Below are 28,000 nucleotides of genomic sequence, written 5' to 3'. Positions count from 1 at the left end.
TCATCTGCTTTGTTTGATGTTTAAATCTTATCAGTATAACATTGTGTATGTCAGAGTATATGTCATATTATGTTCTATGTCCGTTCATTTGCTATTTTAGCACGTACACCTACCATGGAGCCAATTAACTTTATGCAAAGTATGTCATCCTTTGTTTATCCTATCCATCAGTAGAAATGGACCACTATAGGATCACAACTGAGCAGACAATATTTCTCTCAGCACAGCAGTGATGGTAGTGACATGTTATTGTGCTGGTCCTGCTACAAGTGTATGTTTGTTTTTGTTTTTTAAACCTCAGTGTCACTGCTTGGTACAGAAACCAAAATCAAAACCACCAACCAAAAATATCCAAACAACAGCAGTTCTGTGGTTCGAAAGTAAAAGCTGGAAGCAGGAAAAATGGACAAGTGTAAGGATCTGAGCAACTTTGAGAAGGGCCAAATTGTGATGTCTGACAACTGAGTCAGAGCATCTCCAAAACAGCAGGTCTTGTGGGGTGTTCTTGGTATGCAGTGGTCAGTACCTACCAAAAGTGGTCCATGGAAGGACAACCGGTGAAACAGCGACAGGGTCACGGGCGCCCAAGGCTCTCTGATGAATGTGTGGAGCGAAGTCTATCCCGTCTGGAACAATCCCACAGAAGAGCTACTGTAGCACAAATTGCTGAAAAGGTTAATGCTGGCTATAATAGAAAGGTGTCAGAACACACAGTGCATCACAGCTTGTTGTGTATAGGGCTCCATAGCCACATCTTACAACTTGCAGGACTTAAAGAATCTCCTACTAACATCATGGTGCCAGATACCACAGCACACCTTCAGAGGTCTTCTAGAGTGCATGCCTCGACGTGTCAGAGCTGTTTTGACGGCACAAGGGGGAAGTACACAATATTAGGCAGGCAGTTTTAATGTTATGGCTTATATGTGTTCATAGTAAACCGTCTGCGCTGTTTGAAACGTGGAACTGGCAACCCGGATGAGCAGCTTTCGGCACGCGCGAGTCAGAGTGACTGACCAATCATTAATCAGTATGCAAATATCCCCCCCTCTCTCCACGCTCAATGTAAATGTTATAAATAGCTACATATTGCATCAACACTAAAGATACAGCACCTATAATAATAAAAGGATGAATTTACTCAATTTACTTCTGATATATTCTGTTCTGAGCGTCTTTTCTGAAACCGCTTCCTCTGCAGTTAATGTTTTGATATGCAAATGAGAAATAAGTCATTCATATACAAATTACGAGTGTATGACGCAGATTAGGGAGAGTTGTGGAGAGTTTGTGAACAGGCGTTAAAGACCTTAGAGAAATGAGTCTGCTGGATGGGTAACAGAACAGTAGCGTGGGCAGACTCACTGATGACTGTGTTCCGAGTATCATGAGGATTTCAACTACACTTGAACCACTAACCTGCGGTGTGTGACCGGTAAGACTGCACTGTTTGGACTAGCCTGTGTGACAGTTCAGATGTGACTCATGTCCTCTGTACCGGCGACAAAGTTCTGCAAAAGTGACAAGGAACCGCTTGGCAGGAGGAATTGCTGTGTTATGTATGAGTTTAAGTTTGGAGGCCAAAGTTTTCTATATATATATATAGAATATATAAATATATATATATTTCTGTTTTGGCAGCAAAGGAAGAATAAGAGAGAGGAGAATGGAGAGAAAGAAGCAAAGCTGTGATACACTTTTTTCCTGGGTATGCAGGATCTCCATGCTTTTGTTTACAGGTAAGAAAATGCACAGCACTCTAGATAAATAGTGTTAATAAATAAAATATTATACAATAATTGCATGTGCATGCTGAGAAAACAAAGTGTTCTGGGTTTCTTTGGATGATTAAGAGTTCCAGTTTTAAATAAAAATAGAAACCCCCTGTTATAGGGGTTTGCTTACTGTATAACTTTTAATAGTCCAATAGAAACCGAGAAAAGCTTTTAGGGTGCAAGATTGAATCTTTTTCTAAGAATGTGGTGGTTAAAGAAAGTGAGAGTTAAGACTGAGATTCCACACCCATTCAGATTCTTAAAATTGCGCAGTTACAGTTTAAGTGGTCCCCTGATGAACAAACAAACAAGCAAACAAAAACAAACATGCAAAACAAGTCGAGAAGCGCTGTCCTTAAAGAACTTTCTGGATCTTTCAATGTTAACATTTTATGGAAGGATGTTTTTGGTAGAAAAATGTGATTCAGGATCTTACAACAGTGTTTCCCTTTCTAAGTAAAACCCTCATAAAAGATGAGCAATTGTTCAAAGAACGCTTGAAGAACTACTTTTTTAGGAGACTCATTCAAGAAACAATGTCTAGAACATGTCAAGCGTAGACCTTAGTAAACAAAGTCTATATGTAGGTATCATTAGTTAGTTTTTTTTTTTGTTATTATTGTAGTTAGTATCCATTATAAAAATGTTGTGTACACAATATCTAGAAAAAAATATCAGTTTAGAAAACTACTACAAGCCTATTATGTGTGTCCAAACCTTGGATTTATATGGAATGTTATTGACATGCAACTATATATGTATGTATATAGATATATACATATACATATTGCTTGATGTTAGAAAAAGCTATAAATATATACATATATATATATATATATATATATATATATATATATATATATATATATATATGCACACACACACACACACACACATATATATATATATATATATTTATATATATATATATATATATGGGGAGCAGAGTGCCTTAGTTTTTAGCAGGTTTGCTTCGCACCTCTGGGGTTTGAGGTTTGATTTCCACCTCCACCCTGTGTACAGAGTTTCCTGTGCTTCGGGGGTTTCCTCCAGGTACTTCGGTTTTCTCCACCAATCCAAAGACATGCGTTATAACCTGATTGGTATTTCCACATTGTCTGTAGTGTGTGAATGGGTGTGCGATCGTGCCCTGCAGTAGGTTGGCTCCTCGTCCAGGGTGTCCCTCGCCTTGTGCCCTTGTGATAGGCTTCAGGCTCCCCACAGCCCTGTGTAGGATAAGCGATATATGGATGGATGGATGGAAAAATATATGTTTTTGTGTAGACTTTATTGAGGGTCAAATCTGTATGGCTAAATATATTAAAATCCCAGAATTGTCAAAGGCCTTGATATGTCAGATGTATGTTGGTCATTTGATTTGCTTACAAATTTTCTTTGATTTTTATCCTTTTCCAGGCTCCTCTCCAGAGCCCCAAATTATAGGCTGTGAGCTCCTGGAGCATGCAAACATCACCTGTTATTGGACTGCACACAGTTCAGAAGACATCGCTTACATGATGCGGGTTAACACGTAAGAGCCCATGTTCTCCGTATCCATGAAATGATTTCATTTTACAATTTCTGAAGCGCGTGATATATTTATACTTGTTTACAAGATGCAAAGCCGTTTACAAGATACAAAGCGTAGAGAGTTGACTGGTTTGGTTTAAGGTTTTTTGTGACAAACTCACTTAAAGTTTATTTATCTTAATTGTGGCCTGAATGCTGTAGAATAACGCTTTGGAAAAAACAGAAATCTGGTTTGGCAGCATTCTTCTAAAATTGGAAAACATGCCATCTGTTTAGGCTCACCCTTGAAGGAGTGTCTGTAACGTCTTATTTGGCTTTGATAAGCACACCACATGGAACCTTGTTTTTTTGTATAATTTTGAATAGCAATTCATCTTGAGGATATCTCTGAGAACAAGTCTCAACATGGGCTCAAATCATACTCAAAACGAACATTAAATGACATTTTAATGCAGAACAGGATCAAGTCTTGAAGTTAAGAATGCATCTTATTTTTAAATAATTGAATTGAGTCATTGCATACAGGGTACAAGGTAAGTAAGGAATAAAACACTGGTTTAGGAAAATAATCACTGACAGGCTGCTGTCATGCAACCTGACACGAAGTGGAGTTACTTTTATCATCCCAAAGTTGATTATTTTCCATGGATGTACCACTGTGTTTTATTCCTCTTATACTATAGCAATTTTCCATTACAATTATCTGTTCATTAAAAATGAACTGTCCTGCTTTTTTATTAATTTATACAGTAGTTACTTTAATGTTGTGGAATGTCTGCCAAACAAGTCACTTGCATTATAACAGCAAGCAGTCTGTTCCTCACTGACCTTTCTCTTTTTTACTCTTTTGAATTTAATTTTAAAAAATGCAGCTAGTCATATTGCCCTGAAATGTCCTAAATACTTTCCTAAAATCTCAGAAAGTGTCAACTTCCAGCGTTACCTCTTACTGTTGCAAAGCACTGACACTGGAGACTCTGTCCAAAAAAAAGATACGTAAGCATCTCCTCACTGAAAACTTCACCATATCAACAATTATACACAGTTTAAAAATAATCATTTTTTAATAAATTGTGTGTAAAAGTTTATAGACATTTTAAAGTGTTAGGACAATTAATATAATTAATATAAAACTTGACAGAGTTGCTGTTATGTATAAAATAACACACAACAGGCTATGCAGCACGGTGTGAAGTGTGTTAGTCCGCTTACACCACGGCAATTTGCCGATGAGTCCAATGTTTAATTTATTAATGTATGATACATCACACCGTTTAATGGTTTATAGTTAGATTTAATGTTGTGGAACATCCGAGAGACAAGTTAGTTCCTGTTCTAACTTTTGTTATATCCATGATAAACAGTCCTTCTCTCACTAGCTTCTCTCATTTTTCTCCTTCTTGCTCAAACGTTTGTCATTTTACAAAAACAAAAAAAGTAAAAGCATAAACTCTTCCACCCTGAAGAATTTCTCGTGCTGTGAGACTTTATAAAGCACTGTGTTACGAAGTGTGTTACAACCGCTACTCCTTGGTCTCCTGACATAAAAAGTCACCACATCAACGATTACCAGTACACGGATTAAAAATTACAACACATTTTCAAAATTCATTTTATTATTATTCTTTGATTATGTGGAGTGGCTGTGTGTGGAGTGTCTGTGTATGTGTAAGTCCCTGTGTATGAGCTGTAACTATAAAAAACAATAACGTATTAGAACGAGCGCAGTAATATCCACCTGTTGTTCCTGTTACAGCCAGAACCACTTTCTGTGCCAATACTATGCTAATACAAAAACAGTGCAAACCTTCTGACTAATCAGAATCAGAACATTCCACTGTGCTCTCGTATCAAAAAACTAATCAACACCTTCTGACTAATCAGAATAAAGAATTGAACAGTGCTGTGGTATAAAGAGAGAAAGATACTTTCACTCATCCTGAATAAATTGTAATCCAATCATTACTCCTTCTTCCACTCTTCCAGTCATGCCTCCACTACCTCCCACACACTGGTCACCTGATTGACAGATAATAATTCCTTAGATTTATATAGCGCTTTTCTAGGCACTCAAAGCGCTTTACATTGTATGGGGGGTGAATCTCCTCAACCGCCACCAATACTATTTATATTACAGAATTTTTCATGCTGGTTCACATACTGTGACTGCACATATTCTAGTGTTTACAATTAGCATCTGCCATACCATATAAATACCATACATATTAATATATTCTGTATATATATTGTATTTGTGAATAATCTCTTTCCCCTCTCTTTTCTCTCTCCTCCCCCTTTTATGTTCGGATGTATATATACAAATATACACTGGTCACTGACATTTTGTGCACATGACGATTCAAATTGAAGCTTGATGTTTTGCATTGTAGAAATGACTGAGTGTATATATGACTGGGGACCAGAATTAATTAAGTAGCTCTGTTTATTTTGTTTATTTTTAAAAAATTTTTTCCCAGGTCCAATTGTATAAGCAATATAATCTCTATGGACTCCTGTAATACCACGTCCACCCAGTGCTCGGTGAAAATCGGATCGGTGTCTCATTGCTTCTGTGTGGACGTGCTGGTGTTCACTTTCTCCATATCCACCCAATTACCACCGTACTGTTTCAGTGGGATTACTGAAGGTATTAACCTATTCTTATAGGCGTTTATTATTTCCTGAACTTCTGCACTTTATTCTTCTCTGTATGGTTTATAGCATTATGTCTTTTGTCTGTCATTTTACCCACCTTCTGTAATTCTGCCCACTGCGTCTATCACTTCAGTCATGTTAACTCCCTTGGCATCACACCCACCCACATGCATGCAAGATTACTCTACGCACCTTTACTTATTTTAAGTACATCATGTCATCCTTCATTCACACCAAGATGTAATCAGTTGCAAATTGTCCACAATGTGTAATTTTAACAATGTATTTAACAATAATGCATAATCTCTAATGACTTTAATTTTGCACAGTTAAGATGTACACGCCGCAAATCACAATGCTTGCCACAGTGCCAGAAAATGCCAGTTGTCTAAAGCTGGAGTGGAAAGAGCCACGAGCTCAATATGTGCAATCCGAGAGGATCCATCGTGTCCTACAGATAGAGTACCACACTCCTCAGCAGGTAAGAACAGGCTGTAGGAATCTATATTTATAATTTGTATGAATGTGAAAATGAAACGATGTCTGTGATTTCGGAGTCATGTTACTCATATGCTTAAGTTGAGCTTCTGGGTGATCTGTTTTCCTGCAAAACGTGCACACCATTAATGTTGCCAAGTTTTTACTGAAACTCTCTTGCCAGGTTTTTTAAATAGCGGCTTGACAGGCCTTTGAAAAAACACTCGTAGTTATGCCTGGGGGAAAAGCCTGAAATGCAAACTGATAAGTCAGATGACTACTGTTATACAGTGGGCGGCTCAGGTGGTAGAGCGGGTTGTCCACTAATCATAGGGTTAGCAGTTCGATTCCTGGCACACATGACTCCACACGCCAAAGAGTCCTTGGGCAAGACACTGAACCCCAAGTTGCTCCCGGTGGCAAGTTAGCCCCTTGCATGGCAGCTCTGCTACCATTGGTGTGTATGTGAATGGGTGAAAATCACTTTGTAGACTTTTTTTTTTTTTAAATATAGAAGCTCAGACCATTTAATACAACAGTATTAAACACAACCTCCAGGAATGCATACTGTACATTGATTATAGATGAAAACCAAAGAACACTAGAATAACTCTGCTCGGGTGTGCTGTATCTTGATGTAGTCAGTCTGTTCCTATGCTCTGACCCCAACTTCCTAATAAGCTGGGACATGCAAGGACGCAATTTCACTACCTGTAATGTACAGTATATGTGGCAAATAAAAAGCTTCTTCTTAAAGTCCCACAGTTTGTAGTGATTTCATTCTGTCCTGGGGCACAATGTCAAATAATATTTGTTATGCAAGCTATAGATAATTTGGTCGGCTAACTTAGAGAGAAGTTAAAACTTCTTTGTGCACCTGTCCATCCCATAAGTCACTAACCAATAAAATGAGCACATAATTAATCTGGCTGATTATATTAAAATAGGTGAAATTCCCAGTGTTGTTTCCTCATATTATTAATGCCTCCCACCTATCTGAAAAAAAAGAAAAGAAAACATGAACCTATGTGCTTTCAAGAGTCTTAAACTTTGCTGTCCATTTCAGGCCTACTTTCCCAAAGTGACGGCTATTCTTCATGACTGGAGGATGGACTTGTGTGACTTATATCCAGGAACGAAGCACTTTGTCAGGATTCGCGCTCAGGACTTGAGAGCAGTGAAACACTGGAGTTCCTGGAGTGGCTTTGCAGAGGCCACCACAGCGGAAGCTGGTGAGGAGCAGATAGTGAGATCAAGTGAGGTGTGTGTTTATAAAGAAAAAAAAGAAAGAGATAGTGATAGTCTGCGTGTTTGTTTATATCTCTCAGCCCCAGTGGTTGCCCCGGAGCTATGGAGACACGTCCAGCCGGTAGACAGGAGCGGACAGAGACGTATCACCTTGCTCTGGAAGGTAAACTCATATTTTAATCAATGCACATCTTAAATATAGGCAAATTTATCTACCATTTCTCATTACACCACATTCTGACATTTTGTAAGAATCTGTGTGCTTATTGTTTCTATAGTAACAGATATAGGGGATTGTATGGCAGATATTCCCCAAAACTGGTTAAAAAATGGAGTGTAATCATATATTGATATGCTGAGGTTTTCTGTGAGGAGATATTTATTTTGTATTTTTGGAAGGAGTCTCCAGTGTCAGCTCTTTGTAACAGTCAGATGTAAAGCTGTAAGACAGAGGAGTTTGTGCTTTGTGGTTTCTCAGTAATATATCTGCATTTTTGCCTTGTTTTTGTCTTAAGAGAGAGAAAAAAGAGAAGAGAGTAAAAGACTGTTTACTGTGTATGTAATGTGCATATACATAGATGTAGCAGGACGCAAGTGTCATGGCCCCCCAGGGGTAGTTCCATTCCCGACCACTAGTTCCCCATGTTCCCTTGTTCCCCATGTAGAACTTCTTCTTCTGTTGTCTCACTAATTTCCAGTGTAACCATACCCATGTGTTTCTTATTTTCCCTACTTGATTAGTGCTCTATTTAAGTTCCCTGGTTTTTCTCCTCAGTTGCTGGAGCATTACATCAAGTCAGGTTATGTTTCTGGTTCTCATTTTTATTACATTTGGTATCGTTTGGTTTATGCACTGTTTGTTTATTTAGTATTTTCTAGTTTTTTGGTTTTTTTCTGATCGTCCCGCTTCCCTAGTGTTTCCTGTTCCTCGAGTCTGTTTCCCAGACTCTGTTTCCCTATGTCCTGTCGGCAACAAAGAAGTTCTGCATGTGCATGCCTCTCCCTAGGTCTGTTTGAGACAAACCAGAAATCATTGTCAAAGTCTGCAACATTTGTCAAAACATGAGATGGGATTGTTATAAAAGTATAATCCATAATCATAAAATTTCAGTGATAACAGGAACTAAGTTGGTTCATGGGCATTGCGCAACATTAAATGTAATTATGAACAAATACAAAATATGACATGTCTGTCTTTAATTAATAAAGTATTGTAATCGTTGGCAAATCCCTGTGGTGTAAGATCAATAAAACACTTTGGGATGTGATGTATTTGGAAAACAATAATCAACTGTAAGGTGGCAATGCCTTCCTATAATAACACACCCCAGTATGTTTTATTTCTCACTTATGGATTATTATATAACAAACAAAAGTTATGGAGCATAGTTCTATATATTTTGACTTTTCTTTTCTGGCTTGTAGTTATTCAACTGGCAGATCATTTTGCTTATTTCAAGCCCTTATTTCTAAAAAGAAAATATAAACTGCCAATTACAGTTTTCTGAAAATGTCAAGCTGGAACTTAGTAAAAATGTCTATTTATTTCTATGTATATTTGTTATATAATAATCTCATAATGAGATATATTGGACAAACTTGCAATATACTGTATAATCATTTATTCGTGTATATATGCTAAGATAATCTTTGGCAGTGATACTAAATGAAATGAGATTATGTATCACAGTTTTGGATAGTTATTACAGATTAGGTATTTATTATTTTTATTAAACTGATGAACAAATATGTATGAATATGTGTATATGTGTATATGTGAACAAATAAGTGTGAATCTGACTAATGGGTTTAAAATCTTTAAACCTATGTGGGCAGACAGTTTCCTTAAATGTCATCGAAAAAAACATGGCGTTTTTTTCTTCTTTTTTTTTTTCTGACTTCCTGGGTGTGCCAATAGTTTTTAAACTGGTAAACCACTTCCGTCACTCAAAACCATTATGCTTATAACTGCTTGATGAGGCAATGGATTAAATTGGGGGACAGAATCACAGCAAATGTGCTGTGGAATCATAATTAGTTGTGCTTTTATTGTATTTTGAAATAGATGGACTAAACACTTGGACTAAACCTATAAAATAAAAAAGTAAAATAGCACAAATGATACACCTTCACTGATAATGCATTCTTTTTTTAAAAAAAGAGTGCAAGATGACACTTAAGGTTCGCCGCAGATCTGAGAATTGCTCATCCTTCTATCTTTTCTTTGCTATTTAATCTAACCATCCCCATTTGTTACCCAATATAATGAGCACTGTAAATAAGATTACTGATTATTTCATATAGGCATAATCACCTGTGCAGTTGACTCATCTCTTTAGTGCCTCCCATAAATAATAACACCTCAGTTCTCATGTAATAAGTGTTTAATGAGGCTGGGTGCAGAGTTGTATTTCGTTAATCTATGTTGATAATTGGCATTATTATTGCTCAGTCAGTATCTGAAGGAAACACGAATATGAGATGAGACATCAGGAAATGGGCCCCGTGATGCATAGTGGTTTTGGTGGGTTGCAGAAAGCAAAGAGATGTTTTTTTTTTTTCTGCAATGTAGCGATTTCTGCAGCTGAAAAAGCCAGCAGATAAGTTGTAAACTCTGAACCTTTCTTGGTTTTTGTCTTTATTCTTTTTCAACTCAACTCACTGAACGCTTTTTACTCATTTCTACACTGTGGTGTATTTCATAATAACAGTGAATACAACCCTTCCTTTTTTTTTTTTTTTTTTTTTTTTTAAGTTTCCTTTCCCTTTTTTAATGCTTATACAGAGTTTGAAAAAGCAAGATTGACTTTGATAGAGACACTGTAATAATAAACTTAAGTATAAAATTTAAATAATTATGAACTTTAAAATGTACCAAATAAATACATATTGCATGTTTTTAAAGAATAGATTAGGATGTCAGAAGTAACACACGTAACAGACTGTGCTGTTATACAAAAACAGTTTATGTCATGTAACAGCATGGCCCAAAGTGTGTTGTACTGTTGATACCATAGCTATTTGCCAACAATTTACTAATGAATGACATAATGCTTTTTAACTGTTTATACACGGAGTCTCAAAAGTCTCCATACACAGGGCAAATTAAAACTTTTAGCAAAAATGTAACTTTATTTAAAAAAACATTATTGCCATTTCTTTGTAAACACACAATGGCGTTATCTCTCCCAGTCATCGTGAACTCATGTTAACACATTTGCCGTTATGCGTGTAATTGCACGTCCATCGCATCCTTGCTGTTGCATACCAATCGAGCCATGAGAATGATTTCAATACATTCTTCATTTGTTAAAGGCATTCTTAAAAGTTATCTGAAAAATATGCATATAATATAAACTAATTTTGGAAGATTTTTCTAAAAGGTGTCATTTTTGATTTTTCTAAAAGGGCATCATTTGCCCTATGTACGGAGACTTTTGGTACACCCTGTAGTTACATTTAATGTTGTGGAACGCCTGAGAAACAAGTTAGCTCCTGTTATTACTTTACAAACATGTTTTTCTTTCTCTCTCTTTTGAAGTAAATAAGACAGGAAAAAAAGCAGCTTGTCATGTTACTGTGAATATATATATATATATATATATATATATATATATATATATATATGTTACTGTGAATATATATATACACACACACACATATACATATATACGTATATATATATATATATATATATGTATATGTGTATATATATATATATATATATATATATATATATATATATATAGATAGATAGATAGATAGATAGATAGATAGATAGATATATTAATAAATATTATAATAAATATTATAATAAACTAATAAATCCATTTATTATTAGCCTTAGATTATGTGGAGTCCATACAGCCATACAAGTCTCTGTGAATGAGTTGTTACTATAGGAATGATAATGTATTAGAATGAGTGCATTAATATAAATCATAATTTATGACATTTTAGTCATTTATGTTGCATTATGTTTAGTTATGTTATGTTACATTATGACTAAAATGTCATAAACCATTATTTATGACATTTTAGTCATTTATGTTACAGCCAGAACTACTGTCAGAGTGATGCAGTTGTAGGAAATGAGTCAGCACCTTCTGAGATTTTAACCACACTGTGGTATAAATACAAAAATAGAATAGAATTTTGTGCAGCATGCACCAAATTTGGGATCAGATCAATGTACTTGATTGAACCGGGTAATCTCTCTGTTTACCAAATTGTAGGATTTAAAAGGGGATTCTGCAGTGAAATTTAGTGTATATCCATAGTCCTAAACCCATGAAAACTTTTTAGACACAGGTCCAGTCTGGTCTTGGATATGATCATGCATTGTATTGATTAGGTCTTTAAAAGGCTTTATTGTCAATATACACTCACTGAGCACTTTATTAGGAACAGTATATTAATACTGGGTAGGGCCTCCCTTTGCTCTCACAACAGCCTTAATTCTTCATGGCATGGATTCAGCAAGATGTTGGAAATATTCCTTTGAGATTCAGGTCCATGTTGACATGAGTGCATCACGCAATTCTTGCAGATTTTTCAGGTGCACTTTCATGCTGTGAATCTCCTGTTCTACTACATCGCAAAGGTGTTCAATTAGATTCAGATCCGGTGGAAGGCCACTGAAGAACACTGAAGTCATTGTCATGTTCGTAAAACCAGTTTGAGATGACTTTTACTTTGTGACATGGTGCATTATCATAGAAGATGGTTAAATTGTGGTCATGAAGGATTGATCGTTATTAATGGGCACAAAGTGTGCCAAGAAAACATTCCCCACACCATTACACCACCTCCACCAGCCTGGACTGTTGACACAAGGCAGGTTGGGTCCATGGATTCATGGACTCCATTTTTCCAGTCTTCAGCTGTCTACTTTTGGTGAACCTGTGCCCACCTCAGCCTCAGCTTTCTGTTCTTGGCTGACAGAAGTAGAATGTGGGTATTATGCATTCTGAGATGCTTTTTGCTCACCACAATTGTACAGAGTGGTTACCTGAGTTACTGTAGCCTTTCTGTCAGATCGAACCAGTCTGGCCATGCTCCATTGACTTCTCTCATCAGTAAGGCATTTCTGTCTGTAGAACTTCCACTCACTGGATGTTTTTTTTCTTTATTCTGAGTAAACTCTAGAGATGTTGTGCATGAACATCCCAGGAGATCATCAGTTATAGAAATGCTCAAATCACCAACAATCATACCAAAAATGCCAGTCAAAATCACAGAGATCACATCCTGATGGTTGTTGAAAGCATTATCTGAAGCTGCTGACCCGTATCTGCATCATTTTATGCATTGCAATGCTGCCACATGCTTGGCTGATTAGATAATTTCACGAATGATTAGGTGTACAGGTGTTCCTATAAAGTGCTCAGTGAGTGTACATATACAGTACATGTACACAATCCTCTTTTTTAGTCCAAATGTTTTGAACTGAGGGTTTTTTTTTTTTGGGGGGGGGGGGGGGGCAATGTGGCTGAAACTGCCCACAAATGAGTTGTTTTGGTTTCATTGGCTTGGCGATGTTTGTATAAATGAAAGCTGTTCATCAAATCAGAGAGGTTTTCAGTTTTCCACGCTACCTTCTGTTCTGTCTAAGCCTCTCCAGTGGCCGCACACCAATGGTGTGATCCTGCGCTATGCTGCATCGTGCTGGGATGAGCTAGACTCATCCTACAGGGACTGTGGTCATCTGGATTCTTATAGCAGTTCTTGCGTCCTTTCTCTCTCTGCTCACGCTTGTAATTGCAACCTGACTGCGTCTAACTCAGCTGGGACATCACCATCAGCTCACATATACTTACCTAGAGACAAGGACGCAGGTGAGTAACAGCCATGGTCTCAATTTCATTAGAGGCAGTTCACACTAAAAGTGTGACAAAGTATGGTATACTGTGATAAGGAACTTTGAGAGTTATAGCATAAATGTTCTGATTTCTAATTATTGATAAAGAAATCATCTGCCGATTGGTGGAAATTGGTAGTAAAATCAGGGTGTCTGCGGGTCCTTAAAAGTCTTAATTTGTCTGAAATGACATTTTACACATTTAAGGCCTTAATAGATATTAAATTGTCTTAAATTTGAAATTGCATGGTCTTTTTGTAATGAACACTTTTATTGATTCACAAGTTAACACAAATAGACAAACAACATATATAATGAATCAAACTATTTTAACATAAATCCTCACTATAACCTCTCCCCCTACCAACTTCCCACCCCACCCTGGTCCCCCCACGAACACCCCTGTGGTCAATAGAATATAAACTCACATATCCAAAAAAAATAAAAATAAAAAAAATAAATAAAAATACACACAATTAAAAAATAAATAAATAAATAATACAATAATCAAGTATAATCATAGACTAAACCCTAAATTATACTCTCCACTGCCCCTCCTCGAGAGTCCCCCAAAAACACCAAATAACTGTTCCATTTCTTCCTGAAGGAATTCCCAACTCCAATCCTTCTGCTCGACCCCTCCTCAAAGGCAGCCACCCTCCCCATCTCCATACACCGCTCTGGAAACGAGGGCGCTCCATCTGATTTCCATCCCCTTAAAATAACCTGTCTACCAATCATCACACTGGTCAAAACCCAATCTTTTTTGTACCTATCCTCCAATTTTGTGACCTCCCCATCTCCCAAAATACAGAGTCTAGACTAGAATGAGATCTGAGTGTTCAACACCTCACATACAAAGCTCTGCACCTTCCACCAAAATTCTTGGATCTTACGACACCCCCAAAAAACATGGGTGGTGTCTCCATCTTCTGAATGGCATCGCCAGCAGGTGGGTGTGTCTTTAAGACCGAGCCTATACAATTTAGAGGGGGTCCAATAGAACCGATGTAAAATCTTAAATTGTATAAGGCGCACCCTTGCGTTTCTAGATGCAGTTTTTATATTTTTTAAAATCCTAGCCCACTCTCCCTCCCCCAATTCCAAATTTAAATCTTTCTCCCATAATCTCTTGAGAGTGGTCAAGACTCTGTCCCCTAGACTCTGAATCAGTGAGGAGTAATACACTGATGCTTCATGCCCTCTTCCAAAAGCAGAAATCACCTCTCCCAGAGTATCTGCTGCTTTAGGGGGGTGCATGCTACTCCCAAAAATAGTACAGAGCAAGTGGCATAGTTGAAGATGCCTAAAAAACTGAGATCTGGGGATCCCAAAATGTTGAACCAATTTTTCAAAAGATATCATCACACCACTCTCATAAAGATCACCAAGTGTATTAACCCCCCTCGTGATCCACTCTGACCAACAAAAAGGGGACTTATTAATACGTAGTTTGGGGTTTAGCCATAGGCTCGAGGCAACATTGAGATAAATATCAGAATCAAACACTCTGGACACTCTTGTCCACACTGAGTGCAGATGTGAAATAACGGGGTGTGATTTAACTTCTCTGGTTAGATTAATGGAAAGGCTTTGCAGTGGCAAAATAGGGGCAAGAACTTCTTGTTCAATGCAGAACCAGGGAGGGGCTCTCTCAGGTGGAAGTGACCAATGAGCCAAATGTCTGAGACCAAACGCATAATAATAAAACAGAATCTTAGGTAGGCCTAGCCCACCCTTGTCAACCGGCCTATGTAACTTATTGAAATTTAACCTGGGACACTTACCATTCCAAGTAAAAGACTTTGCTATACTCTCAAATTGCTTGAAATAAGAAAGAGGGACATCTATAGGGAGAGATTGTAGCAGGTTATTGAATTTTGAAATACAACTCATTTTAATAACATTAACCTTCCCGATAATAGATAAATGTAAAGAAGACCACCTGTCTACATCACTCGAAAACCTTTTTATTAACGGGTCAACATTAACACTAACTAAATCGGACAAATTTTTTGGAAATAAAATACCCAAATACTTAATGCCCTGTTTGGGCCACTGGAAGGCACCAGGCTGAAAGGCCGTTACAGGACAGTACGCTGTCAGAGCCAAAGCTTCGGATTTAGACCAGTTGACTTTGTATCCTGAGAATTTGGAAAAGGAATTAATAATTCTGTGGGGGCAAGGCATAGATCTAGTAGGGTCAGAGACGAATAATAAAATATCATCTGCATAAAGCAAAAGCTTATGTGCCACACCTCCCACCACCACCCCTGGAAAATCATTCTCCTTTCTTATCGCAGCTGCTAATGGTTCCAGGGCAAGACAGAACAATAATGGGGAAAGAGGGCAACCCTGCCGGGTGCCCCTATCTAGAGTAAAATAATTAAATTGCATGGTCTTAAATTTTATGCTTCAGATAGGTGTCTTTTAATTGAGTTTCTTTTTGTGTCATTTATGTAAAACAAGCAAACAAATAACAAGCAAAAAAAAAACACCTGACATCACGTTGCACAAACATCATTCTGGGTCGGTTGCTCATGTGTTGCAGAGACGTGCAGTTGAGCTAAAGTTAGTCTGCAGAAGTACAATCAACTTGGGTAAATGTAAATTTTATGTAAATTGCTACAGAAGAGCAAATAATTATGCTGGCTAAGACCTGTGTTTGCACATGACTCTGAAGCCCACTGCACACTATGTCTTAAACATTTCAGCTCTGTTCAATGGGTACCAATGCGGTTGAATTGCATATTAAGAACAAGAAGTATAGGAACTATGCAAAAGCTAGTCGGATTTCTATTGCCAACTTTTGCTCCCCAATTTACACAGACAGGCTTACTTTGCCTTCTGCCAATTCCCTGAGAGAACATTCACATCATTCACATGAGCAGCAGCCGCAACATCTGACATTTGTTCTACACCAATCAGCCATAACATTAAAACCGAGTGACGTGAATAACATTGATTATCTCATTACAATGGCGATTGTAATGATAAAGTGATCTCTGGACAGGATGTGCAGCGTGGAGGCGGGACCCAGTTACAGTGTGTCGTTTCTCTGTGCCGGCTGGGTGCCCGGCATCACAGGTGCACACCTTCACATGGTTATGTGTTTGTTTACATTTCCATGTGTGTCTGTTTTGGCTCCTGTTTTGTCTCCTCTCATGTCATGTCACTGGTTGCCTCCCTAATGTTGATTAGTTTGTGTATTTATAGCCGTTGTGTTTCAATTCAATCCAGTTTTATTTACACAGCGCTATTAACAATGGACCTTATCACAAAGCAGCTTTACAGAAATATATCAATTCAGGATATAAAATTTAAATTGATGAGTTTATCCCTAATGAGCAAGCCAGAGGTGACAGTTATATTGAAAGGCGATGATAAAATAGAAATAATTCCCTTCTACAACTGTGTACCACATGGTGCAAAAAGTGTAATTGTGTAACCAGGAAATTCATAACCATGAGACTTGAGTGCAGAACTGTCCATGGCAATTGCAGTCCTAAAGCTATCGTAGCAATTGTAATCCTAAGCCATCGTAGCAAAATTGTTCATATCAGTTGCAGTTCAAAGCCATCTTCATGGTTTTTAAGTAGTACCATCCTCAGTAATCTCATTGTCCTGTCCATGTGGGGCCATCCTCAGCAACAGCAAGTGATTTCCAAGTGATGAGAATTCAACCAGATGTAGGGCATCAGGATGAATCAGGCAGGTCCGGAGAGAAGAAGGGGTCAGTATCACTGGATCTCAGGAGTAACGTGTAGATTCATGAGAGAGAGAGAGAGAGAGAGAGAGAGAGAGAGAGAGAGAAATCTCAACAGGTATGCTAATTGTCACATAATGGTTAAAGATAATGTACTTTGTATGCAGAGTGCAAGCAGCATAACTAAAAGATAGAGCCGAGAGGAGCAGAGACATGAGCGCATCCTGGGACATAAAGCAGCCGGCCACTCCTCTGTCTACGCCTGTGAACCCTTCAGATCTGCTCCTTTACCTACGAAAATAACGATTCACAAACGGCTTAACTATTTGTTTAGTTTAGCCTTTTGTGAATAGTTATTTTCTTATGTTTTCTGCTTAGTCTTAAACGTTGAGTCCCGACCACTAATTGGAAGAAATAAAAAATAAGTATGCATACTTAAAATTCTAGTATGCATGCTTATTTTTTTAAGTATACATATAAACTTTGTGTCCATACTTAATTTGTGTACAACTTTTAAAAAAGCATGCATATTTTTAGTATTTGTACATATTGTTACTGATTTGTACTTTCACATTTCTTTGCTTAAAGACTTCTATGTATCACTAAATTAGGTAACCCTTGCTTTGTTAACTAATCCATATGGTAAGCTAGTTCAACTTTAGCTTGCTCCTGCTACAGTGGTGAGTTGGCATAATGGATAGTGTTATGAGTTCACGTTCCAAGGATTGCTGGTTCAATGCTGAACTGTGGTCACTTTTGCAGAGTTTCATGGTTCCTCCTGGGCTTGTGTGGGTTTCCAACAGGTTCTCCAGTTTTCTCCCGCCTCTTGAAAACATGCCACTTAATGGTTTAACTAAAAATCTGACTTGTGAGACTACAGCGAATCTGACCAGGACAAATATGTAGATGACTTACAGACGTAGATCAAATATTTTGAGCCTTGCGATGCGCTGCAGTGGTCTGACACAACAACCACATCCTGGAGAGGGGGGAAGAAGCGAGGTGTCAACACACACACACACACACACACATACAGGATTTTTCTTGATTTTAATCAGATTCAGATCCGAAGTAACTAGTAACTTGAGTAGTCTTCTCATATACACTTTATTACTCTTACTCAAGTAATTATTATTACTTTTACTGTCTCGTTTTTGAATCTCGTTCTGCCTTTCTATTTTGTGATCTTTTAATATTGAGTAACTCTCATTTCAGACACAATATGGCCAAACATTTTGTTTATTTGTGCTCCGACAATGAAAATAGTTACAAAAGAAGCCACAGCTGGATACAGCTTTGCATGTTGCCATGCCAAGTGTAGTAATGGTTTAAGTGTAATGAACTTGCTAGAATTGTCATTTTATGTAGCGAACACAGACAAGCGGAGTGACATGTACGGTGCTTACTAAATATCAGCACTCTTGGACTGCTGCTAGTCCAGTCAGATTAGTGAACTGGAACTAACTGTTAAATAATGGAATATGGTGTTTTATACAGATGCTGTAATTTTTTTCATTTGTTCTTGCTGTGAAAATAGGAGAGAAAAAAATCCTTATTGTTAATCCTTATTGAGAGTGTTTTAAAAAATAATAATAATAATAATTTTTGTTTATTGTCACTGCAAATTCAGTCTTAAATTACATTTGAAATGGCATTAAAAAGTCTTTAAAACTATTATATTTTATTGAGGTTGCCTGCAGACACCCTTTAAAAGAGATTATGGCATTTCTAGATAAAATACTGAAGGTTAAGAGGATAATAATAACAACAATAATAATAATAATAAGAAGAAGAAGAAGACGATGAAGAAGAAGACTTATTATAAATGTATTACTTTATTTATTTATTTTATTTATTAGTATTTTATTGTATTTTATTATTTTTAGTAGTAGTGTTGTTGTAGTTGAGAAATGATTCTATTCATCCAAGCTTTTATGTCTGTTATGTCTATTGATCCAAGCTTTTGTGTCTATTATGCCTATTCATCTAAGCTTCATATTGAAATTCCAATGTATTCAATTCAGAGTAACTTTCAATACTTTTGATGTTTCAGTTAAATAGGTGAATACAAAGAAGTTATTTCATGCATTCAACTTGTATAAAAGTTGGGTTCAGTGCTTGACATTTGGGTATAATTGTTTATCTTGTTACCATGAATATTTTGCCCCCAGTAAGCAGGATCGATAGCTATTCGCTGGAGAACTTCTGTAATTATGAAACCATTTTATTAAACGGTTTTTTTACCTTAGCGATGTTCCTAAGTAGTGACTCATGAAACTTGTTACACGGAATTGGCATGAATCATTGAGTTACCAGCCTAGTTCTTAAAAAGCATGATAAATAAAATATCTTCAAAACAGAGCTCCAACCCCCTGCAAGCATCCGTGTCTATGCTTTGGATGACTTCCAGCTGAAGGTTCAATGGACAGCGACAGTGAACCAATCAGAGTCCAGCTTTGTGGTCGAGTGGTTTCCGGTACCAGACACCACTGTGGTTGATTTGGACTGGAAAATCCTGAACGGCTCTGAAAAAAGCTTTATCATTACAGGTGTGTAATTCAGCATATAGATTAGATTCAGAATAGTTATATATTATGTATGTATATATATATATATAGTTTTTGTATGAAGTTGAAAACCATGATTCTGGGTCACTATTTATATGTACATGTGATGTGTGTTTTGGAAGGAGTGCATCCTGAGATCCCGTATAATGTTTCTGTTCGGGTCCTTCATAATAACACAGCTGGAGCTGCAATATTTGCCATTGCATTTACCAGACAAGGAGGTTTGTATTAGACTTTCACAAAACTTACACAAGACAGGATATATGAGGTTAAGCAAGAGTATTAACTCTAATCATTTGTCTAAAGCAATTTCCGATTCCTTGGCTTTAAATATATTGCTACATTACAGTGTTTCATCATGCCTATGACTCTACAGGCCATGCGATTGTGTGGTAATAATAATGATCAATGGAGAATAATACTAATACTTTATTTAAAAAAAAAAGGCCACAAAACTGTGGTTAAAGACTATATTAAGACAATATTTGATCAGTGCTTGTATTGGGCCAGTTTTGCTCTTTGGATTACTGTAATTTTAATTCCCACACCTAGGCACAGAATCAATTTGACTATCTAGCTAATCATATCTGTATGTTTTTGCCTACACTTCAAACTAAGTGGAGTCTCACAGCATATAGCAAGCCTTAGGCCTTTTATAGCTTTGTGTCCACATGAGGGCAGTCATATAGGTGTCTGCCTTCATGTTTACACATAACACAAGCATGTCCTCTAGAGGGGATACATTAAAAACTAAATGAAAGTATCACTGCGGAATGAATGGTGAAGAAGTAAAGCAAAAATGCTGGGGATCTATACCCAGGTAACATCATCCATTGAGTTAGGTCACCGTTGTATGCCCAGTCTAATTTTGTCCACTGTGCCAGCATTGGCCCACCAAGACCAACAGAATTTCAGCCACCTTTAAATTCTCCTTTCCATGATTGGCCAAACATTATCAGGGATGTTCAAGAAAATGTCAGTGGTAGCCCAAATATGGCATAGAGTTGTACAGGGATGGGCAACATGACCACCCAAAACAGATGTTGGGTCAGTATCAATTTGCTACCTACAGTAGGTATTTCCCTCTGGGGTCTGAATCACAGATAGCATCCTATGATAGTGATAGAGCGACAGGTGACCATTCATATTCTATGAACTTGCGTGACACAGAGCTGCTATTTCAACGATAGCTACAAGCGACGTTTTAATTGAAATGTTCATAATTCTATGCAAATTAGTATTATGATGCAGTAAAGTGACAAATCCAAATGATTGTCTTTAATCCTATGGGGCGCGTGGGCCTATGTTTATTTAGTTCCCCACTCACAGCTTTAGTTTTAAAAATTTTTGTAGAGATTAAATAATCATGGTTCAGACATGGATGGTTTAGTGCCTTATTCACTGCAGGATCTCAGAATGAATGGTTTGCTAAAGCCGAGAACATTTCACACACTAACATGCCAAAAACGAGAGTATCAGCACTTATTTCTTCTAGTTCAATGACTGTTTTCTGTTGATTGCGCGACTGTCAGATGTAAATTGCGCTGTGTGTTTCTTAGCGCCCTCTGTTGGTCCAAAGCTGGAAGTGCTACAGCCAACAAGCAGTGCTGTGACTCTGAAGTGGCAGCCTGTTCCTCTGGACAAACTGCGTGGATTCATCCAAAACTACACTGTCCTATATAAATACAATGGCAAAATGAAATGTAAGTATTCTCCTTTGTATTTTTTGTGTTTATACAACGTTCTAAATTATTTTCCATAGGCAGAGCTGAGGCCAAATTTCAGTTCAAACTGAAATTTTAAAATGAAAAAATGATCAGTTGGACTACTGATCAGAAGGTCATGAGTTCAAATCCTAGCTGTCAAGCTACCCACTGCTGCACCCTTGAGCAAGCCCCTTAACCCTCAAGTGCACAGTTGTATTATTGAGATAAATAATGGCAAATGAATATATGTGAATTAAATGAATATATGTGAGTATAAATGTGTGTAACATCAGTCCTCCAACATTGCTGTGCAGCTCAAGTGTTAAGTGGCGACGCGGAGCAGTTTTCTCTAAACGGGCTGTCTCCGGGACAGTATGCCGTGTGTGTGAAGGTCCACACACTGGCAGGGGGCGCTGAGAGCCCATGGGTCACTGTGACTATAGGCAAGTTGTGATTTCAATCAGAAATACAGTATCTCTCTGTATTGAACTGTCCATCATCATTGCACAGGTCTATTGTGAAATTATGTGAATGTATTTGTGTGTTTTTACAGGGAGTGTTCACATACCAGTGATGGCCATATTGCTGTGCACCATAGGGACTTTGTTGCTTTTAATCATTTTGCTCAGCCAAGCTGAAAGGTAATACAATGACTTGTTGAATATTTCAATATAAATATATAATTTTATAATTATATAATAAGCACAAGCATTTTATGAGTTATCTTTTTGGTTATATATTTAGGCTGATGCAGATTTTTTTTTAAAGCTAGAATATGCTTTACATGGTTTTCACACTGGGTAAGTTTGCTGTGGTCCAAATCCGAGTGCAATTGTTCCCAGCGCCCCCCGCAGTGTTGGTCTGCTTTAAGACTCACTTGATTCTATCAAACCCAGAGCATTTGCATTCATCTTACGTTGTCACAAACACGCATGGACATAACGCGACTCACCATAAATATAATGATGTCGACCTCGGCTAAAACTCACGCACTGGTTACTTTACTTCCTGAACAAGTGCGGACCCGAGTACAAGTTGCGTTCACATTCACAGGAATTGCGACACAGTTTCAGTGCAACCGAACTCAGACCACCTCCACACTCCTAGTGCGCTTCCTGGTCCGCATGACAGCTTTCATATTACCAATTTTTCATGCAAACCGTGCTCTGTTTTGGACTACACTGCCAGTGTGAAAGCCCCCTTACGTTCCTATTTGAATCCCCACCCAAACAAAGAAAAAAATGATATAAGTACACAGGATAAAAAGGAAATGTGCTGTATACCACCTTCAGTTGATTAAGAACGTACTCCGTGTTGTTTTTTAATCAGGATTCAGCAGTGTCTCTGTCCATTTGTCCCTGACCCATCTAAGAGCAGCCTGTCCACCTGGCCTCCTGTCTCTCAACATCAGGTAACAACAGAAAGATTTCCTAGGTTTTCTGATTCAAAATACAATTTAGAGAAAGGTAACATGGTGATTCAAATTAAACAGCCTAGATACAATTTGTCTAGTACAGTTCCTTACTGGAATTTAAGAACAGCTGGACAGGTCATGGCCATAAGAAATAACAGGATCAGATTCTGAGAGTAGCATGAATGACTTGTGAACACATATGATCACACACTTCGAATACATATTGCTCCTCCAATAATGATTCAGTGGTTTTTGCATCATCTCAATCTCAGTTGTTTCACTTATGAAGCTTTTGTCTGTTTGAGCCTTTGTAGTGTGTGGTTTTGCTCCACAGCAGTTTACATGTCAACATGCAGATATTATAATCTTACACAGTAACTGATAAGTAATTCAAGGACATGAATATAAATTGTCAATGTTAATGATGAATGACAAATTAACACCAATGAATTTAGGATCATGTTTTAGATGTTAATTCTCTTTCCCTCTCTCTCTCTCTCTCTCTCTCTCTCTCTCTCTCTATCCTGTAGCATAAGGTACCAGTCGTGGATTTCAAACCATCTCTCCCTCTCTTTGAGCCCATCGGCATGGGAGGAGGAATAACAGGCCATCGTGGTCACCACCACCATGAGGACAGCAAGCTCCATGCTTTCAGCCAGCAAACAAGAAAACAAGTCCATAAACAAGTTTTACTAGTGGCTGAGCAAACATTCAGTGAACCAAATGTTGAAGAACCCACTGAAGAGCTAACCACTGACCTCAGCTATCACAGTGGTGTCATGGAAACCCCACAGCACTGTCACCATATATCTTCTAGTTATCCAAAAGTTCTTGACCTTGGAAAAGCTACAGTGGATTCAGTTTTCGGTAAAAGCAACATTGTGCCAAGATTACAGTCCAGTTATGAAAGATTAGAGTCCTGTTCTGAAACCTATGTATCTTCTGATTGTGCACCACGCTCCAAGTCCTGTCTCAGAGTGGACACACTGGACCCAGATGATCTTTTCTGTAGAAGGAGCAATGTGTCAAGTGAAGAGCTAACCACTGACCTCAGCTATCACAGTGGTGTCATGGAAACCCCACAGCACTGTCACCATGTATCTTCTAGTTATCCAAAAGTTCTTGACCTTGGAAAAGCTACAGTGGATTCAGTTTTCGGTAAAAGCAACATTGTGCCAAGATTACAGTCCAGTTATGAAAGATTAGAGTCCTGTTCTGAAACCTATGTATCTTCTGATTGTGCACCACGCTCCAAGTCCTGTCTCAGAGTGGACACACTGGACCCAGATGATCTTTTCTTTAGAAGGAGCAATGTGTCAAGTGAAGAGCTAACCAATGACCTCAGCTATCAGAATGGTGTCATGGAAACCCCACAGCACTGTCATCATATATCTTCTAGTTGTCCAAAAGTTCTTGACCTTGGAGAAGCTACAGTGGATTCAGTTCTCGGTAAAAGCAACATTGTGCCAAGATTACAGTCCAGTTATGAAAGATTAGAGTCCTGTTCTAAAACCTATGTATCTTCTGATTGTGCACCACGCTCCAAGTCCTGTCTCAGAGTGGACACACTGGACCCAGATGATCTTTTCTGTAGAAGGAGCAATGTGTCAAGTGAAGAGCTAACCACTGACCTCAGCTATCAGAATGGTGTCATGGAAACCCCACAGCACTGTCACCATATATCTTCTAGTTGTCCAAAAGTTCTTGACCTTGGAGAAGCTACAGTGGATTCAGTTCTCGGTAAAAGCAACATTGTGCCAAGATTACAGTCCAATTATGAAAGATTAGAGTCCTGTTCTGAAACCTATGTATCTTCTGATTGTGCACCACGCTCCAAGTCCTGTCTCAGAGTGGACACACTGGATCCGGATGATCTTTTCTGTAGAAGGAGCAATGCGTCCAAATTAAAGACCTATTGCTACACTCCAGTATCTACCAGTTATCTCCCAGTTGCTGATTCCTATATTGACTTTAGAACAGCGGTGGAAAATTCGACTAATCTTACCCATAAAAGTAACCATTTCTCAAGACTGGAGTCCAGTTCCTATAGCCATGTTTCAGCTACTTCTCTTACTGTCCCTGAGCCTTCGCTGGATTTGGCTGATATTGTGAAAGTAAACACAGCTGACCTTCTCCATCAGAGTAGCCATATGCCAAAAAAGGGGGCTCATGGTTACATTCACTTATCTACAAGTTATCTACAGTTCCCTTGACTCATTCCGAAGCAGACTTCACTAATAGTGTTCATGAAAATAATTCTATGTCAGGATTAAATTCCTGTAACTACAACCATATACAGTTTAGCAATCAAAAATCTTGTCCTGATTTTGAAATAGAGGAAGTGTATAGGCCACTGAGTGCTGAAGAATGTCCAGTTTCTTTGCAGATTTCTGTACAGAAACAGTATTAATGGAGAGACAGAGCTGCTCAAATCATGCAGAAACACGTAACACATAATGCATTATGCTACAAGGAAATCTCACCTCACTTTCTTATTTAATGCACAGTCAAAGTTGGGAACCCAGTCCTGGTTTTCCAGAGAGAACAATTTTTTTTTTTTTTTTTTTTTTTTTTTTTTTTAAAGAGTTATTTCAAGGTTATGCTGCATCAGAAGATCGCACAACCTGGATGGTGATTTATTAAAAACAGTTATGATGGTTGTCAAAAGATACGGATAAAGGAAGGAACATTTTTCTTTGCTATATAGAAACAAGTAAACTGAACAAGGACTGAAACGCACCAGTTATTGTTTCATTTTATTTTTTACTTTTACCATTGTCTACCTCACTATAACCTGCTCAAATGTTTACTAATTTTCACTGCCAGAAAAATGTGAAAAATTTACGTTATACTGTACATGATATAATAATGATGTAAACTCATTTTCTCACACTGGATCCCAGTTTCCACTGGTACTCAATTACAGAAGTCTCAGCCTCAGATGATCCACCCAAAGGCCACAGACCATCTGATGTATTTTGTACACTTTTCTGGTCACAAGCTGCAGGATCTTAAAGGATGTAATGTAGGCTGCCTGTACTTCAATGTATTTGCTCTGCTGTGCATCAATTTCCAGTGAGAAAACAAACACGAACACAATGGGCATTTTGCTGTGAATTCCACCTTGAAGTTAATTCTTTTTTAATTAATAGCACATCCAGTAGCAAACTGTATGATTCCTCTTATACCATTCCTCTTTATCAATGATTACGATTTTTCTTTATTAATGAAAGAATGAGGTACTTTTTATTCAAATGTTGTGTTGACAAAACAAGTTGCTATATGTTATCACATATTATAAAAGCTAGCAGCAGTTGTTCCCTCACCAGCATATCTCTCTCTCTCTCTCTCTCTCTCTCTCTCTCTCTCTCTCTCTCTCGTTCATAAAATGCAGCATGTTATATAACTGCAAAACTGCAAAGCGCAATGTCCTGGCTTTCCTCATGGCAACAAAAAACTAAAGTGCTGACACTGACTAAAGTCTGCTTTCATGATTGTTAAACATCTCTTTACAGAAAGCGTCACCAGAGTAATGATTATGTTTTAAATTACTATAATCCTTTAAATTATGTCTGCCTTACAAATCCTGGTGAATTAGTTGTTGCTATAAAATTAATAATGTATTAGAACAGGCGCATAAACATAAACCTGTGATTTGCCTTGGTGATGGCTCTACTGTCCGAGCTGCTGTTATAGAAAATTAATCAACACCTTCTGACCAATCAGAATTGAGAGTTGTGGTATGGTTTCACATGTATCACTATTATTTTTGCCAAATTGTATAGCAAGAAGTACAAGACTCCTTAGCGGATGCTAGTATTCCAGTTTGTGAGACTACTCGAAGGTGAATGTGGGTAAAAATGAATTTGTGTACATATTGTACAGTGTCTGTTGTGCTATTATGTGCTGTGTGTTGCACAAGTCTACATATCAAGCCAACAAATGCGTGCACTGCCTTTATTTATTTATTATGATAACATTTTGATCTCTGGAACTGGTCTTATATTTTGAAGTAAAGAACGTGGAAGTGTCTGCTCCTCTTGAAGCACTGGACTTGTTCACGCTTGTTGTTACATGCCTGCGTTCGCATTTGAGTGCATTTTTGTGTTGTGTCTCTATATTTATGGCTTTTCTGTATCAACAAAGAGCACAGCAGGACGATTGCTGTGATGTCATCATGTGAGGACAGATTCAATTGATGAATGATGAACTTTCACCTGAAGATAACTTCACCAGATGTGACTCAGTCCAATGTGAAGGAATCATGTCTATTACCTTGACAGTTAGAACTCTGAAACCTGCTTAAAAAAAGTATAAATAATAAAAATAAACAGTAACTGCCATGTCCTTCAGAATGCACTTAAAATACTAAAACCAGTCATTTATCTGTTACACAGTCACTACCATTTAAATACACATGAACAAGTATCATACATGAATTACATGGACTAAGCAAAGTTAATTTATGCCATTTAAGTTAAAGTTCACCCAAACACAACCTAGCAGGGTATTTTTTTATGTTAATTTACAAATGCAAAACTATGTGTAATTATGTAAACCTTTGTTACACTATGACTTTGTATGATGTTTGTGTGTTAAATAAGGTTGTTGTATAGTACTAGCTGCATATTTTATTTTACTTTGCTATACACTGTAGCCTACATTAAAATGGGCAGAATACAGAAAAAAAACAGCTGAGTGCAGTTAATTTATCCATGGATTTCCCCACTATTAGATACAATGTATTGTTACTAAATATAACGTTATATGATTTGTCACCACCATTTTTTCAGGAGTCATGGTAGCTAAGTGATTATCAGTTGCTACCTTCAGTAATGACAATTTGAAGTTCTTGGCAACCCTTCAAAATCCACTGCATTGGCTTCAGTTATTTCCCTTGGACTGAACTCCAGGTATCATTTGTGTTTGACTGAAGATCTGTTCAAGTCTGTTTGGTTGGTTCCTCACTCACTCACTCACACCCTTTCAGTAACCTGCTTTAACCTGGTCAGGGTTGCGGTGGATCCAGAGCCTAGCCTTGGAAAACTGGACTTGAGGTGGG

The 28,000-nt window shown here is 37.7% G+C and overlaps 1 protein-coding gene across 1 annotated transcript; it reads left to right on the top strand.

Moving 5' to 3' along the window:
- Positions 1–4: 4 nt before the first annotated feature.
- On the top strand, positions 5–27,896 carry LOC128623820 (uncharacterized). Its single transcript, XM_053650923.1, has 15 exons — positions 5–1,435; positions 1,642–1,739; positions 3,192–3,306; positions 5,783–5,952; positions 6,290–6,441; positions 7,504–7,669; positions 7,766–7,848; positions 13,300–13,522; positions 19,612–19,800; positions 19,941–20,039; positions 21,378–21,521; positions 21,839–21,967; positions 22,078–22,165; positions 22,854–22,935; positions 23,469–27,896. The coding sequence occupies exons 2-15, from the start codon at positions 1,667–1,669 to the stop codon at positions 25,149–25,151; spliced, it is 3,396 nt and encodes a 1,131-aa protein (XP_053506898.1). The 5' UTR covers positions 5–1,435; positions 1,642–1,666; the 3' UTR covers positions 25,152–27,896.
- The last annotated feature ends 104 nt before the right edge of the window (positions 27,897–28,000 follow it).

Source organism: Ictalurus furcatus, chromosome 20, assembly GCF_023375685.1.
Source record: "Ictalurus furcatus strain D&B chromosome 20, Billie_1.0, whole genome shotgun sequence".
Classification (NCBI taxonomy): Eukaryota; Metazoa; Chordata; class Actinopteri; order Siluriformes; family Ictaluridae; genus Ictalurus; species Ictalurus furcatus.
This window is presented reverse-complemented; position numbering and strand designations above follow the sequence as displayed.